We start from the raw sequence: 18,614 nt of genomic DNA, 5'->3' as shown, positions 1-18,614 counted from the left end.
TCGTTTCTCTTTGTCAAGTTTTATAACCGCCAAGTCGTCGTCGTCGCCGGCAAAACCACTCGATTAATCAACGTCTGGTCGGGTCGTCCTTTTCAAATTATGTATTACCGCTACTCCCAAGTCTTAAATAAAAATAAAGTTCAACCCTACACTTTTCCTAAATCCCCACCGCGTGACAGCCTTGTGTTTGTGTATCGGACGAAAGTAAAAGACGTTAAAATGAAATATTAATTCGTTTCTTTAGACGAGACAAATTCTTCAACTCGTTCACCCGAACACCTCGAACACAGTTGCCTACTACATGCGGTGCTACAAGTTTTGAAGTTTGAATTTTTAACATTTACACATACCTCGTTCCGCGGTTAAGGATTAAGAACTATTTATGGGTCAATACAGTATAGGAATTAATGAGTGACCAACCGATAGCGCATAGAGCTTATGGCATATATTTAATTTGGACGCGAATGGGCAGGTCGACCACGACGACGACAACGTAAGGGCGAATGCAAATTTCGTAGCATTGACAATCGCCTTTAATTTACTAATGTGTCCAAGCAGCACAATACCAGTATGTGGCGACGCTTTATTACAGGAATAGGTAATAGATTGGATTCCACAAACAATGCAAATTACGTGTGAAAAATTAATATTTGGTTTTTTTTTAAGTTTTTTTTTGTGTGGAAAATTGCGTGAACCACGTCCTTGGCGCATAATGCCAAAAACTGTCCACGGACGAAATAAATAAAACCTATAAATTAACTTAGTTTTTACGGTGGGACGCCACATTAATGTATGAGAATGTGACTGTTTTTAAATCACTAACGATAAAATATTCAAAAAACAGCGAACCCTAATCACTTGGTAAGTGTGCATAGCAGTAGGTAAATGTATTAATTCAAATAGAATAAATTATGGATTCGTGGGAAATTTTTTAAAGTATATTGATCTTAATTTCTTACACCGTCTAGGTATTTCCACGACGTTGTAGTGATCTAAATAATTAAGTGATCTGTTAATCCGTCCAATGGTTGTTTTATTGCGCAGAAGTCCTATACGAATATATTTTAAATATCGATTTTGCACTGTCATGAAGTAATTGTTCTAATATATTATATTATTGGTACCACAAGGAGAACCATTATCGATCGATTATTAATAAACAGGCTTATGAGTTAGCAATAATATAATATATAAACTATATTATCGACCACGTGTCGATTGTAATCATCGTTGCCATACAACATATTAAAATATACTGATATATTACGGTAATAGTTCAACCTATAAAATATTTATATAATATGAAACGTATGCAGTACACGGTATTCTGTATAACATCTAATTCATTAAATGGACGATAATAATTCAAAATTACTCTTTAAATTTGTAATAATTAGCATTGTTTATACAGAAATATTCGAATTTATTAATGTCAATCAAGATAATACAAATATGTTAATATAATATTTGAACATAATTATACTTGTTATAATTGGGTTTCAACATGGCAATACAAATTAAGTATACCTCTCGACTTAATATGCCTACGTCAGTTGTTAAATAAAAAGACAATAATAATAATAATATATTACTATTATCACAAATACGGCGCCAAAGTATAACGATACACTCCAAACAAAATATGCAATACAGTATTGGTTTCCCTTGATGGCTAATCGTTTCGAAAATGTTCTATGTAACTATTAATATGTTTTTTAATTTTAAAAGTGAATAAATCTATCGTAAAACTACTAAAAACGTTATTATTAAAAAATATTTTTTTTCTGCGCCGATAGGTACAGGTTATTTACATTCCTAAAAAAGCGGCACCAGGGAGTAAGCCATTAATTTTAAGCTGCAATAGGCAGCACTAACAACAGCGTATGAGAAAAATTCAAAAGTGTCTACCAAAAACAATTTATCATCATAATCACGAGTATGGGTCTAGACTATTGACTGCTGGACGGCTTTACACGTTTGGCTGCACTTGTACTTAAGCGCATTTCTCGTTAAAATTAACAACAAATCCTTCGCGACCAGTAAAAAAAAAAAATCTACGTTTCAAGTCGACCTCAACGATATTTACATATTTCCTTGAAAAATTACTACAATATATTTGGATGTATGTATTATATTTTATATTATATAATATTATTATTCATTATTTTCGACCTACTCGTTGTTATAATAAATCGATTGTATATAGAAATACCTATATTTTACAACAAAGTATATTGACACGAAACGTTCGTTGTCTATACACACCGCGCTCACACATGTGAGAGATAATTAATCCGGACGTTCCAAGTGGGAGAAAAATAATTATTTTAACCTCACATACTTTACGTAGTCGGTTGTGTACGCTGCTCAATCCTTTAACGAAAAAAAAATCGCAGAGACAGAGGCGGACGTCGTTACGATCCATAATACATTATGTAGATCGCTTATAGAATACAGCGATAATAGTATAGCTATACGCGTTGTAACAACAATAATCATCATACACACATGGGAAATGCCATTAAGTGCATATAGATTATATGTAGGTGTAATTATTATTATCATAAATAAGGGTTAACTGTCATGTGGCATGCGAAAACACCTGTGCCGCCGTACTTGTACCTGTGAACTTTATACGTGTGCAAACTAGTAGTTACTAGAGTACAAATTTATCATAAAATATATATGTTCTTAAAATGCACTATGTAGCATGTGGACAGTAGACTTAAGATTAGGTCGTTTTATGACAAAACGTTTCGGACGGCTACTACGCATCAACGCGACGGTCAACTGATAAGAACCTAACGACAGCGCATACCACGAGCATAATATTCATTATATGTATTCTAATTACTAGTGTCGTATATGTATTTATATTTGTATATATATATATGTATTGAATGTATATACAAGCATGGAAATAATTTGCGAGTACTGTGAAACCATTGTTAGGTGTACGCGCGTTTAATACGGAACAAATTAGAAGAAAAAAAATGTATATATGTATATGTATGGATACACCCATAGTCTATACAATATCCTATCCTATGAGTCTATAATACACGAGAAGACGGTGCGAGAGGTACAGCAGCAGATGTGTATAGAGAGAGAAAAAGTCGACGCCACCAATCGGCTGCGGGAGATTAGTTGTCCATTTGACACGGTAAACGATAACAATGATAATTGTCATTGCGACGCAGAAGGAATACCTCTGATGGATGACGTAAAGTACGCGAATTTAACGGCAAATTCGCAGAAGGATTACAGATAATCTTCGGCGAACGAGAGAAAAATAATATGTTCAACAGAGATAAAACCGAAAACGCCACCGAGTATCATAACATTAAATATGTATTCAGGTATCGCCTAACCGATAACAATAATAAAAACAAAAATCATAATATTATGATTGAAATATTAATTACCTTAGTTGGAAAATGCGAGACGACGGCTAATGGTAAGATAACGAACGAGAGGGAAAACGACAATGAAGAACAGCTGACACTAAATTATATAAAAGGACGCGACGGCGCATTTAACTATATAAACTTTGAACTTACATAACACGTAAGAACTTTGGCACGAAAAGTGCTGAGATACGGGCGATGGTCTATATGACTTTATTGTACTCTGTCAAACAAAATAGGTATTAACGACATAGGCAAAACAAACTTCGCTTCCGCTTTAGATCTTAATAAAAAAAACAGCTCATAAAATATCATTAACTGCGCCTTAAAATATGAACATTGCACAATACGAAGAAGCCTCGCGTCCGAGAGGTGACTTTGAAAAAACATAAGCTGTCGTTAAAAATAATTAAATTCTATACACGGACCAACCATTGTTTTAAAGGTAATTATTTTTTTTTTTACGATGACCAATAAGCGCCGTGCATTTTTGTTTGGTAATTTTAATATTTTACTATTTGGTATGATGTCGTTAGACTTAACGTACAAAATATTTACACCTATACTACATTCAAGTTTTGATGGAACCTCGTCAGTCGCCTATAGCGTGGCCGCCGAGGTTTCCTTCTAAACGTAAATAAAGTGTGTGTAGAGACGTCCAATGATTGAATTGGAATTATCTGAAATTTTGTTTTTCCACGAATGCTATTAACATACCTAATTATGTTTAATGAGAAAAAAATACAGACCTTAATATTATACAGTGAGTTTATTATTATAAAAGGAACACCGGGTCAAACGATTACTTATACAATTCATAAATGAACTTTGCCATTAATTAAGCGGAACGTTGTAAGTTTCACACTATGTAGCAGCTTTTGATAAGCGAAAATCTGATGAAACTCAATTGCATAACAGTAATAATATCATGTAATCTCAAATTGGACTCGCAGGAGAAAAAAACCATTACAAATAGCATCTTCGAGAAGCGCATTATTCATCTTCATCGCGTGGTTTGTTTACATTAAGATGATCAACTCTGGACAGTTACGTGTAACGTCAACAAACCTTTAAAAGAGTTCTCGTGCCAGACAGCCTGTTTGTACAGTTAATTAATCAAACGTTTTTATGGAGTTTAAACTTTGCCGTATATACACATTACACATTATTATTATATGAACGTTTCTCTGCGAGCACTTGTGCCCGGCACGGACCGGGTTAAACGGGTTACCATTTACCGCACGTACAATTATCGCTTTATCTAGCGGGATTAGATATTATGTATGTGTGTATTTTAACGTGCATAATATAAATTAATTCTAACGTTATAATAGGAATTTTCCGCGATGTTCAAACGAAATGCTTACAGGTCAGCACATACACAACACGGCGGTATTAAAAAACGATTCATCGGTTATATTAAATGTGTATATTATTAGATATATTAATAATAAGACGGGTTGTAGCTACAAAGACTGAGTATCCCACGCGTGGTCGCGTTAACATACCAATTATTATTAAAAAAATAACCAAACCCCCGGTCCACGGACGATTTTCGATCAGATTCTAAAAATTATTAATATAACTCGATATCCGACGGTCGGTCGGTGGCTTTAGCGGTTGTATAATAATGATTATAATAATATTTACCTATGCATACATGCGTATATTTATGGTCGCAGCACGTGGGCACTAGATTTGTGTGTGATGTGTATACAATTATTACTGTCGTGTGAGCGAGATGTTTCACATTTGTGTTGAGAACGAAGTGTGAACCTATCATAAATGGAAACGCCTAAGTAAAAAGTAGGTGTACCTAAATAATTACAAAAATTTGACCCGACCGAAAGGCTTGTGAGTTGGGTGCCAGGGTAACCAGAATAAGAATATTATATGTACAACTTTTACGCGTTCAAAATACAAAATTACTTTAATCGCGATCAAATACAATTATTTATACTATTGTATTGAATACTATAATATATAATTAAAAAAAGCGTAACAGTTTTGTGTTATCTCAGAATCTATCTAAGTTCACGTTAAAATGAATAGTTCCCATAAAAAAAAACTCGTTTACAAGAGGATTTATTTTTCTACGGCTTTGTTGGCCCAAACACCCTTTGAATATTATTAACCGTTAAAAAAAAAAGTAGGTACGCACCTTTCGCTATGCCGGTCAGCACGTTTCCCAGATAGACGACCTTGTAGCAAGGATCGTATTCGGTGATGGTCACGGATCTCCTTCGCCATATCTTGCCCAGACCTAGGGATCCCAAGCTGATGCTCTTTTTGAACGGTTTCACCTTTCCGCCCGTTATGAGTTCCGGGTGTTGACTGTCGTGCTTCATAGTGGCGACACCACAAGCATCAGACACACTTTGGTATTGAATATCTGGAACACAAAAAAAAAACGCATATTATATTTCAAAACATGTTACAGTTGTGCTGCGAAAGAATGAACTAACAAAAATAACGCATGTTGTACGGGTATCAAGTTCACGCACGAATATGCATAGGTGGTAGCAATAAGTCAATCATCAATATTTGTTTTTAGCAAAACCGAACCAAAGATAAACCACACTGCTAAACACGCGGCGTGCTACTAAAATGGATTTAATGTGTATTTTTTTACTAGCCGTCGTCGCTGATAACAATACAGTATAAATATTTATTGTTATTAAAGTATTATAATTTCATAATTAGTCCCGACTTATCGTCGTCGTGATCATAATAATAATACTAATAAATCTCTGATATTCCTTCCTCTCGCAATCATTGTATTAATAGTATTATTATTAAAATTCCAAATAAAAGTACTATACACCGTTGCATCATACCGCGCTTGAAAAACCATTCAGCCAACAGTGTTATTATGTCTAAATTTATATGTTTGCTTTCAAAACAAATGCACCTTACATTAAATACATATTTTTATTACAATCAACGGACAAAACCTACTACTCCCTCCCTCCCACCACAAACCTACAGCCTATCCAAAAACATTCACTGGTTATAATTATTACTGGTCTGCTCTTTTGTCCAAATGCCAAGGGGTGTTAAGTGCATACTATAGAAAATGTAGTAACCTTTGGATTCTAAGGGCCTAAACTATTAACATATTATATCATAATATAACGTCGGGATGCACAAAGTTTCACCATAGTATTGTAAGCCCTGCACGTACGGCCGGACTATTGCAGGTCGATTGACGTCGCGTTCAAAATAGTTTATCATTGATGCAAAAACGTGTTATGGCAGAAATAATCATGTTATGCAAATCTTTTCACACGCGATTGGCCAAATATACTGCATGAGATAAACACATAAAATAAATATTAAAAAAAAAAAACGATTATTGCAAAAATATTATCCTTTGAACGACAATGATGATGATGTTCGGATAATAACTGCGGATAATCGTAAACAAGTCAATTGATATGGTGAACGAAAAATAAATATAAATTGTCGAAGCCCGAAGGTGTTTTTTTTAATGAAGAGAACAATTATTATTATTATTTATTACAAACGCAAAATGTTGCAAGTACGGGCGCAAGTTTGGTATTATTATTTATTTTATTATTATTATAATACATATTTTTTTTAATGTAAAGCAAATAAATAAATGTAAACATAATATTACAATAATATTATTGACGTGGCATTGATCTATAAACGTACATATCATGTTTTTGTGTGCGTTTTGATAGGAAAGAATAAATAGTTATTGGAAAACGTACCTATTCATACAGAACCTATAAGAAAACATCATCATAATAGTGATTAAAAACCGTATAGTTAAACTGACAATATATGCGATATATACCTAGTAGAAAAAAACTCTTTTTTAATGAGAATTTATTATGTTTTTTATAAAATTTATTAATTTTCATGACCGGCTACGTAGAAACATGAATTTAATATCGCGAATCTTGTTTTTTTTTTTTTACTTCTTTGATTTAAGCGTGTGTGGCTATATAAAATATTATATGTATAAGACATCTGAAAATCATCGGGTGTGTCATGTGTGTGCACGTATAAATCCGCGTTGTATAATAATTTATATTAAAGCAGCAATAATATTAAAAAAAAGTGTATTGCCGGCGTAAATATAAAATTTAAATTTCATCGAACCAACACCAACCAACCACTCGGAAATAACGAGATTTTTTCCATCCATTAGTTTCAGAGTGGTATCAGCTATGTATGTGTAGTTCATTACTGTTTACTATTTGTATTTCGATATATTTTTATAGTAAAAATACAAGTAAAAAAGTGAGAAAAATACACTCGTGCACGTTTATCGGGGCTCTCGAGGGACACTCGTGTGTTCCCTAACGGCTGGTCAAATACGAAATTCACACGAACGAATAGTGTCAAGGACCTAGGCGTGCGACAAAGCATAAATTACAAATAAATAAAACCGCTAAACACGTGTAAGGTGCAAGCCGAACTCGGAAGGAACAAACGTTATAACTCATAATATACGCAGACAACACTGACATATTTTCGCCGGTCACCTTGAACCAAAGGATTAGCCGCCTCGGCCTTTCGCCGCTGCTCAGCTGGCCGGACGGTGACCTATAAGAACTTTGGGTGGAAACCAGCATAAATGGTTCCGAACGATATCGGGAAACGCGCGAACCTCGGACTTTATTGAGTACTTGGACGTGTCATTTTGATTGTCAACGTCCTTGGACCATTAAATCAAATATGTAATCGCAATCCAATAATAAGTGTATCAACACAACCGTGAACTCTGACCAAATTTACGGTAGTGTATATGTGTAGTAATTCGCAGAGCCCGTTTTTCCTAGTAATTTGGTAAACGAACATCACAAAGCCGCAACAGCATCAATGAAGTTCGACGTACGAACACAGTGCACAGACCTTCAAGTAGTAATAATCGTAACTACAGATAGATATGAACTGCGCCGGAAATTTAGATTCTTATCAGTCGTTGATATATTTTGTATTTCTTTGTTCGACCAATTTTTAATAAAATATCGGGAGCAACGGCCGCGACTATTGTGGCGACACGCAATACAAAATAAAAATATAATATCAACTTCAATTTTATTTTTTACAATGGCTGGGTTAGTGTTTGTGTGTGTGTGTGTATACGTGCTCTACGAAAGTCAAAATAATAATAAAGTTAGCGTTATATTATTATTAATGGAGAAAATTAAAAAAATCATACCATTTCTGTCCGTTAAACAAATTGTTGCGAAGGGGGGGGGGGTCCGACTAGTAACATTAATACACACTTGAATGTGGCCTATGTAGCCAAAACGCAAGTGACGAACACAAATCATTTTTAAAATCGGTTATTATTAGATATAGTATAATATCGCAGTTTGATTTTAATACTTTAATTGACTTGAGACAAATCATGCGGTTCGTAGAACTCGACTGACGTTAAACAAATATTTCGGATAACACCTTTCTATACGATTCTCGAAAAGAAGGAAGCGCCGCCGGTCGTACACATGTACACGCGTGTTATCTGTCCGTAAGTGCACATTTTATCGAGTGACATAATCTTTACACTCGGCGTGCCACGGTATACACGTATGAAGTTGGCGGGTATGAAGATTCACGGTTTGCGCACACAATAACCGTACCGCTCGGAAATGTTTTGAAAGCGTTAATTTTTAATTGATCCACATCCGTACAACTAACTACTTATACCTATACTATGTTGTACACACACACACAAGTAACGGGACACGGAATCTCATTCACCTGTGGTTAAAATGAAGTAATATAATAACAAATAGGAAATTACTAACATAGGTACATAAGTAAGTTATAAGTTGCCATATTAAAAAAAAAACAAAAAACAAAAGCTACCTACTTCCAATATTATTCCTCTGTTATCGTTCGCTTTCCGGTTTAAGTATACTCGCAATGCTCAAACGATGTTAGCATGTAAAACGTTTTGGTTCATCTGTTTGCCATCGTCTCGCTCGTTTCGGCTCACCGTTAATTAGCACAACAGTGGCTCAAATCGTTGCTAAATAGTGTCTAGAGTTTCAGTTCGAATTTTCGAATTTTTTTAATATATTGTACACGTTACTACTTTGAACACACACACTCGTACACAAACGCCATGCACAACAATATAAAACTAATGCATCTGTTGACAACCTCACCATAATTATAAATGGGAGCGCCAGTAACGAACAGCACTTCCTTATAGTGGTGTCATCAAATTAATTTATCGACACCCCGACTGATGTCCCCAAGTTCATCTGTAGACTGTAGAACAAAACTTACCGTATAATATTATACCAAGCGACAAAGCAACATTAAAAAAAATCTCACTTTTGAAGTAGTTATAGTCCCAACCTATTTACTTGATATTATTTTGCTGGAAAAGTAGGCTTTTTATGGCCGTCTCTCGGTATTCATTTTACACAACTACAGTTATGGTTCGATTACGGGACATGTTATGCCCACACGACCGAGGCGTCTGTGGTGTGATGTCAGTTTCCACGGAAAATATATTTTTCGCCAACGTGTTACAACATTTTTTTTTTTTGTTATTCCCGTCCGTGGGTTTTGCGCAGACATTTTAAACGCACATGATATTCGTATACATTCCATATTTCTCTACTGTATTATATTATATGCAAAAATACGGCACGGAGGCGACGAGTGGGAAAAACGCGGGCGAACGGGTCTAGAAACCTTTAAAACGTTTTGCTCATTAAGGATATGAACGTGAATATTATGCAAGGAAACCGGTTGTCACAAACACACACACACACACACAACACCCAACCGTCGACATGGCCAACTATGTTATCGAAACTCTAACCCAAATGCTAGAGGAGTCTGTTGTACAAGTCAGCCGGCAGCGCACGCGGTCACTGACCGTATTTGAATTTTTGCAATTTATAATATAACGTCCGAACCATTTGAATATTGGATTTTATTTTTTCCCCCTGTAAACTCTTTGGTCATTTTGTTTACTACAGCCAGGCGCCCGGAGCGATTCGCGATTATAAACGTACAGCGTAGCGTTCGAATAGGCGAACAATAAGATATAATAATTTATTTTTAAATTTTATTATTATTCATTTCGCTTTAACACGGTGATCGAGCGATTTTTGGGAAAACGAAAAATCTGAAAACAAGCCCATTACTGTGATTAATTGCTCGTTAGTATCGCCTAATAAACGGCACGTACGAAAACACCGCCGTAACACAGTTTGTACAGCACAAGATTGTTGTTGTTTGTTTAACGGCCGATACGACTACAGGAATATTTCGAGTTATAGCTACAATCGCAGTGTCACTCGTTGGTGAATCACATTGATTTTGTTAAAACAAAAGAAAAACCTGCAAATCGCTTTGTACGCGTGTCTATTATCGAGTTACACCGAAATTTACCAGTTGAGAAACAACAACAAATTCAAAGCTTTGTATCTTACGCTTTTCGTTTTTACGCGTAAACCGGGGCCCTCGGGGTTGCATTAGGTTACACAGAATTGGTAAAAATATAATTGGTTTGATGGAAGAGAAGAGGCGTAACTAGTAGGGAACGAAATACACATTTTTCATCTTGTCATAGGCCACAAAATGTCTAAATGAGGCTCTGACCTTAAACATAATAACAACACGCGTATCGTTAAAACACCATCGATCATTTAAAACGCGCAGTAATTTTTGTGAACTTCATTAGAGCTCCGTTGCGAAGGTGAAATAGTAATGGCTTTCTTCCTTTTTTTTTTTTATTACCGCCACACGTATAAGCGCTTATATTATTATCCGAAATGTCGAATAAAAAACTAAACAATTAATAATACCCGAAAAAGCTGCGGGTAAACAGTAATTTATTATGTCGTATATATTCCTATGACACACTAATTTGTACATATGTATATACACATATTGGTAGTTGGTATTTATTATTTATAAATTCAAAACACCGGATGAACGCGAATTATCGTTATAATAGCAAAATCATGATAAATCGTTGGCAACGTACATACGTATAATTTACATACAAAAATGCAATGTATATTGGTTCTTTTTTTTTTTTTTTTACATACATCGTTATAGTCTTGTTTTATTGGCTTACCCCGCAAATGAACGGAAAAGGCGAGAGAAATTATTGATATAAACAGTAGTAAAAGTCTCTGAACGTAACAAACGAGCACTTCCGTTTAATAAGATTAAAAACACAACACTAAGATGGCGATCATTTTTTTAACCGTTATTTAATGTGTTCCGAGATGGTTTTAAGTCGATTATCTCTTACGTGGACTATATTAGCACACCTTACGTGTTTAGAAAAACTTCTCTCACGTACCATGACAATCTCGAGTGTATCATATTGTGTGATTCTTAAGGCACCACATGAGTACACTATGGTACACAAAAATATTCAAAAAAGCTCTTAGTACGCTAACAAAGTGATTTGGAGAGACACCGCGTCTCATGGTTCACAAAATTAGTTTTTTTTTAACAAATCTGGTAGTCAGTCGTGTTAAAAAAAATTGTTATTTGACGAATATATAAATATAAAGCACTGATGCATTATTCAAACTGTGCAACTATTTAATTCATACCTACCCTAAAGAAAGTGGTCAATAGTTCAACATGATATAATGCTCGCCATAAAATTATCTTTTTTTTACATATTTAAGTTCAATTTACTTTTTTTTTGAATACCTCAGTATTAAAAATTATCATTAATACTTATTTACACAGGTCTACTCTCAGTTTATTAAATTGTAGGTTATTTCTCTCAACAGATCACTACTTCAGTATCTAGTTACTAGAAAACCTTATTTTGTAGTTCTACTTATTAATAAAACGATCGGCAAATCGACATGAAATAATAAACGTAAATTGTTTATGAAGAAAAAAACACTAAGCAATGGTCAATGCACCCCGGTATGAAGAAACGTGGAAAAAGACGATAGATATCGTGACCGGACGCTAAACGCCTATGCTATGGCCGGCGACAGTCGAACTGGAGCATGGCCAAAGATAAGTGCAGACACGTTCCATTAAAATATTTATTGTCATCGAAAATATAATAATTTATACACTGTGTAGTGGGATTGTTGCGGTTTCGATATATTTTTTCACTTAAACACCATAACATCGTTGTATTCGGCTCTGTTAGACCAACGGCATAATAAAAATATACAAAATAGGCTGTTGACAGAAATTTTCGAAATTATGAAAATAAACCGTTCTTCCTTATTTCTACAATAACAGTTTACGCTAGTTGACGTCCTTGGGCCTTGGGCGGATTATTGGATTGTGTGTTCAATAAATTCAACATTACCGAATGCAAAAACTTTCTCCGCATTTTCCTTTATCGCACTCGCGCAAGTATATACACTTTTGCACAAATGGCCAACTGATGTTTCCGCATAGACTGTCGCGGTCAGTAATATCTTCACCGCTAATCTCCTATAGGCTTCTATAACCCACAAGTGTCGCTAATTAGTTATGAACAAAAAAACATGTGAAGTTTAATAATTGTCAAAACATGTCGAGGTGCTTTAACGTAAAAAAAAATACCTATACGATCCCCATCCATACTAGTTTTGTTCATTTTCATTCAAATAATTATGCCGCAGAGAAAAAAATTAACAGCATTTCTAACGACCAACACTAATGGTTGCATTATAAAAACATAAGTATACTCGTTACTATTGTTATTTGTTAAACATTTTTTTTTTTTCATTTAAATTAGTATAAGTAATGTTGTTTTTGCGTAAACTAAGCTATACATTTGTTTTCTGTGTAGAAAAAAAAATAGGCGTTGTACAAATCCATAAAGCATGCATCGCCGGTTGGGTGTTATATTAAATACGTTATACTTGGTTGTTATATACAGTGAGTAATTAGCTATTCAATAATAATAATACAGCATTGTTACACGCCTATACGATGCCCGTGCCGGGTACAAGCGAGCACCGAGGTAAATCAAAAACATGTTAACTCGCGAATAATGAAATTGTATTTTCGAAAAAAGCCACATTTAACAATGTACATGACAACTACTGGTCGTGTTCGGTTCCAGTGAAAAAATCAAAAATAATAATGCCCGAGTAATTACTAAACGATGGCACGCTGGCGTGTCGACCGCAAAGCAGTCATCTATAAATTTTTTAGCAAATTTTTTTTGCCGTAGGAACCGATTTACTGGAGTCGCGGCATTAGCAGTGCCCGCGTCTGTCGGGTGTTCTATGGACCATGACTTATGCGAGATTCTTTTATCCGCAACTTCACATAGTGAATGATACGCCATGTATGCGTTTCCATTATAGGGATCTACTTCTATATGGACGCTATCTTAACGGCGGTATTTATGCAAATGACATTTTTGTCCAATTAACTAGTGATGAGCGACACGTAATAGTATTGTGCTAGTACAATCCAACCACCGCCTCTCCCATGGGCCATGATCAATGATAATAGTTTAACAATATTATAAATTCGGTCGCCAAAGATAAGGTTAGGTTAGCCACTGTAAAACCTACTGCGACGTTTTTTACACTCATTGTTAAAGTCGAAAAAACACGAATGGCAATAACAATTAAGATAAGGTACGAATAACATAATGATATTCGCATGGTTTTAAAACACGCGACGATTGGGAAACTAAAAAAAAAAAAAAACTGATTTATAGGTAGGTTAATACCGGCGTACAGTAGTCGTCGTTATCGGTCATAAGTCATAACAAATGGATAGAAAAAAGTATCACCATTTCTCTTTCCAAACTTACGGGCCAATTTTAAAGTCCAAAAGCTACTGTTAAAAGTAACAGAATGCTTTGTCGTGCACAGCTTATTATCGAGAACAGAAGTATTAAATGATTGCATACATGTAGTAACGTGTTTCTCATAGTAAAACAGATAACACGTCATGCTGATAAACACCGTGTATTGTTTCGCTAGAACACAATATTATCTAGCACGGCGCGTTGGGTTAGGTTAGGTTTTTTTGTTCATAGAATTTTGCTAAAACCGCATAGTCGAACGATCTACCAGCTGTTATTGACGGCATATGGCCGTAATATACTATCGTGATAACACTCGCCAGGGCACAGGTAGGTACGCTGTGTGCATGCATTTCAAATGTTCTATTCTTGATACGTCTTTTGAATAATTGTATCCTTCTAATCAGTGTCAACTATTTAAATTGCTAACAGATGCGAACATTATTCTTAGAACAGAATCTGAATAAACTGCGGATTTAAATCATGGCCCATATAACATGCGTTACGCTTTGCCGCAGTTCCTGGTTAGTATACGGGCCACAAAATATTCACCACATAATATATACCGTATATATAAATTTCTATATATATAGATTCGTATGTATAGCATGAGGAACAAGGTCACAAGCGAGCTTTATAAATTAATTATTATATTTAATTAAACCGCGAAAGCCGCCGGCACGTGAATGGCAAAGCCGGTATTGTGTTATGATTACTATTTATTTGTCATACTTATATGTGTGTGAGTACTATGTGAATGCGTTTTTCCTGGTCTCGTGTTTTTTAAAGGGGCGTGGATACCGGGGCACCACCGACCGACGACTATAACAATCCGAATTTTCGAAAAATATAAATAGTTACTATTATTTTGAGTTTTCGAATATCCAATACAATTCAAATTGTTTTTCAAACGCAAAAATGAAACAATAAACGGTTAAAATCCAATAATTTTAATAATAAATTGATCAGATAATGTTTTATATCGTAAGTTTTTTTGTAATTTAAATTTGGTTCAATATTAGTGTGTGACACATACATTTCATAATATTTAACTCAATGAATTAGGACTTTGTTGAATAGGGCCCACGCTTTTCTTATTAGTAAAAAATTAGAGATGTTTAACATTATTTAAAATTGTAGTTAATTTTCAAAGTAATTTGTATTTTAAATAAAATGCGCTACAATTCATTGGTAAATTGTTTTATGTAGTAAAATTATTCTTTACTTTTTAGTTCACTTTTTTACTGTTCTATAGAAAATCATGTTTTTAAAAAAGTTTTTTTTTATTTTTTACTTTGTAGTCCTATTATTGGTACTTAATAATTGGTGAATAGATTACTAGATTCATTTTGGAAGATTTGAAAAATACCCGTACAAACGTACGTACGTGCATGTGAAAAGTTGGTTTCAAAGAAGATAAGACCACCTATAATAGGTTAATGCCAACCGTCGCAGACAGAATGTCGTTTCCACGTCTGCCGGTCGTTAAGACTCTTGTTATTTAGGTAAACGTACGTAAGGTTATGTATATCTGTATATATATATATATATATATAAACATAAAGGTACTATAATGTGACTGCAGGTACACTAACCTAAACACGATAAGTCGTTATGTAACGTTTCGGATATCGTCTTGCTCCGGAAAGTAACACGTTATCAACCAACATAATATTAATTTACACACAAAGGTGTGTATATACATATCTTCCATCGTAACCCGAACATGACTCATCGGAAGTCAAACGAATATCCACTCGACCGGGCCGTTGTCGATAGCAATAAAATATAATATACTTAGGTTGTTGTTGCAAGTTACAAGTATCAATGTACACAGTAGGTAATATTATATACTATGACTACCGATCAACCATAGTCCGGAGTGTTCTGTGTTAATAAACGCACAACATAATAATATAATGAGAAGTAACCGTTATCGAGTATGGAAAAAACTGAAATTTTTGTTTTGTAGTTGTTGGACCAACTATTTATTTTTTTCCGTGTACAGCCCAGCTCTTGTACAGCATTAGAAACCATCTATTTATTTTTTAAATTTTGTTTATGACCGCCAGTGGAGGTTTAATACAGCTAGCTGTCGTCTGTCGGTGGTCCAAACGAACCGATAGACTTATGCCACTTTCTCGGCTTGTATGTATATAATATATAAATTGAAAACGGACGGTGTTTTATTGAAGATAATCTTACTATTATTATCACCTTCAATATTCCCGTCTTCCCATTGTTTCCGTGGCTTACGTATGTTTATCACGTGATGGCAAACGAAAGTACAAAACAGGATATCCGAAAGCGTTTATTCACTAGTCTCCAAGGGAGTACAACATTAGAGTTGTGATGTAGAAAGACATATAAACGAGATATATAAACGATAAAAGTCGAATAAGACTTTTAATTTCACTTCCACACGAATTATTCGCCAGCAAAATTTTTTACCTACGTGGAAATTAAAAAAGAACCAGCAGATTGATACGACCGAGCCCGACAAAACCGGATTGTTTTAACATTTAAAATATGGATGTTTGCCATTTTTTTTTTTTAAATACAAGTTGAAAACCAACAAAACAGTAAACTGGTTATGGAATTAATTTTCTTTAAGAGCTTTGAATAATAATAATATAATTATATAGAATCTATTAATATTGTTAAGATACCTACTATGCAAAGGCTTCCTGCACACACTTCCCACTTAAATTTTGTATAAAATAAAAAATAACACGCGTTCAATTATTATTACCTACTATTATTATTATTAAAATTACTATTAATATAGCTACCAAGACCAAAGTAATCCGAGTTTCCGGCCGGATACACTTTATTAGAGCGTTAGAACGAGTCTGGTGGTATTTGGTTTATTCTAATGTTATAGATAATATTTAACTAAATAGTTTATTAAAAACAAGCATGTCGAATCTAATTTGGGTTAACCCGGTTAGGCAACAAATTATTTTGAAAAAAATAAAATTGTAATTTTTAAATTATGCAAAATAACTAGTTACTGTCTGGCCAAGACCAATACACAAACTAGACCCAATAGTCAACGGACATTGCAAAATAATGAAATATAATGAGTATCATTATGCAATTCGAAAGTAAAATCCAAAATATAACTTGGCTTAACACAAACAAGCACAAAAGGGAAGTAGGAAGTTGTCCGGATTTGATTTGCATGTACGACAGACAGATTGTGACAGTCCGCGTTAGAGTAGATATTTATAATAATATTATTATTATTATAGAGATAGTATCGTGGACGCGTCCTGGTTGTGATATGCTAGCACCGTTGGTATGAATGGAGAACCTTACAAAAATACCAGACAGACACCATAGCAAAGAATACGACGTCCACAACCATTGCACACATACGCTATAATAATAACTATAATGTAATAAAAATAATAATGAATAAAACGTGATTCCACTGCACAACAATAATAATAATGACAACAATAATAGACGTTCAGGCAAGGCGTGGTAGGAGACAACCCTAAATATATATATACATATATATGGTCAAAAAGGAATGCGTATACACATGCATTGTATTGTACCTGACAAGCCAGGGGTGGAGGGTATCAAGGCGGCAGGTACATCCCCCCGGTTTACGATGCAACCTGTTTGGTGTTTGCCCGATGTCTGTGTACAGGCGCAATGTGTACACTTAAAAAACACGGGGAAACGGTATCAGTAGTAAATGAGCCTTTTTTTAAAAATTAAAAAATTAAAGGTGCGCGACGTCGCTTCGGTGTATTTTTGGACAACATTAATATTTTTTTGAAGGGAAAATGATTACCAAAACCGAAAGTTATATGTTAATCGAGTCGACTTACCAAACTGACGAAAACTGCAACAGTGGTGTTAAGTCCGTTAGTCGTTCGGGGCGATACACGCGAACACGATACACCGAACTTATATATATGTATGTATTAAAAACCAACTGTAAAACCCGTCAACGAAACAATAAGATGTTCAATAAACGTAAAACGTTCGAAAACAACAATATTAAGTATAGAAAAAAAATACGTTATAAAAATTCACGATGATAATTTCAAATATTATATTATGATTACAGTACTAATAATAGTGTGAACGGAACGATTGCGAGACAACAACGACCGACCCGTTAGCTGTTGGTGCACTGACTCGGCGGTCGGCCGCCGCCGCCGTCGGCCGTCGCGGTGGTTTCGATGGAATCGTGCGGCTCTTTGCCGGACAACCGATTACCAACTGTACGGCGGTAGATGCAGGCGTACCAACAGACGTTGTCCACGAGCCGACCGGTTATCCGATATACCTATAGCCGCTGCTGATGGTATCAGGTACCTATCTACAATAATTTCTAATAATTATTATTGTTATTAAATACTGTCTAGATTCCAGTATCTGCCCGTATAATCTCGACCATTCTAGAACCACTTTTTTTTTTTTAGGAATAGTTAATTGTA

General features: G+C 34.7%; 1 protein-coding gene across 2 annotated transcripts in view; it reads right to left on the bottom strand.

Annotated features, from left to right (window-relative positions):
• LOC126832854 (uncharacterized) overlaps positions 1-18,327 on the bottom strand; it is a 37,637-nt gene extending 19,310 nt beyond the window's left edge. The window contains exons 1-2 of one of the 2 annotated variants that reach the window (XM_050563871.1): positions 18,000-18,327; positions 5,569-5,799 (exon numbers count right to left, since the gene is read on the bottom strand). In XM_050563871.1, the coding sequence (XP_050419828.1) occupies positions 5,569-5,755 (187 nt within the window). In that variant the 5' untranslated portion in view covers positions 5,756-5,799; positions 18,000-18,327. Of the gene's footprint in view, positions 1-5,568; positions 5,800-5,872; positions 6,014-17,999 lie in introns of those variants that run through there. The other variant, XM_050563870.1, reaches the window with a different exon arrangement.
• Between the last annotated feature and the right edge of the window lie 287 nt (positions 18,328-18,614).

The sequence above is a fragment of the Adelges cooleyi genome, unplaced genomic scaffold (assembly GCF_023614345.1).
Source record: "Adelges cooleyi isolate 19-005CV unplaced genomic scaffold, UGA_ACOO_1.1 ACOO_flye_CR_arks_rails_tigmint_CR_PRNA_167, whole genome shotgun sequence".
Lineage (NCBI taxonomy): Eukaryota > Metazoa > Arthropoda > Insecta > Hemiptera > Adelgidae > Adelges > Adelges cooleyi.
The sequence above is the reverse complement of the archived record's forward strand: the minus strand, read 5'-3'. Positions and strand labels throughout refer to the sequence as shown.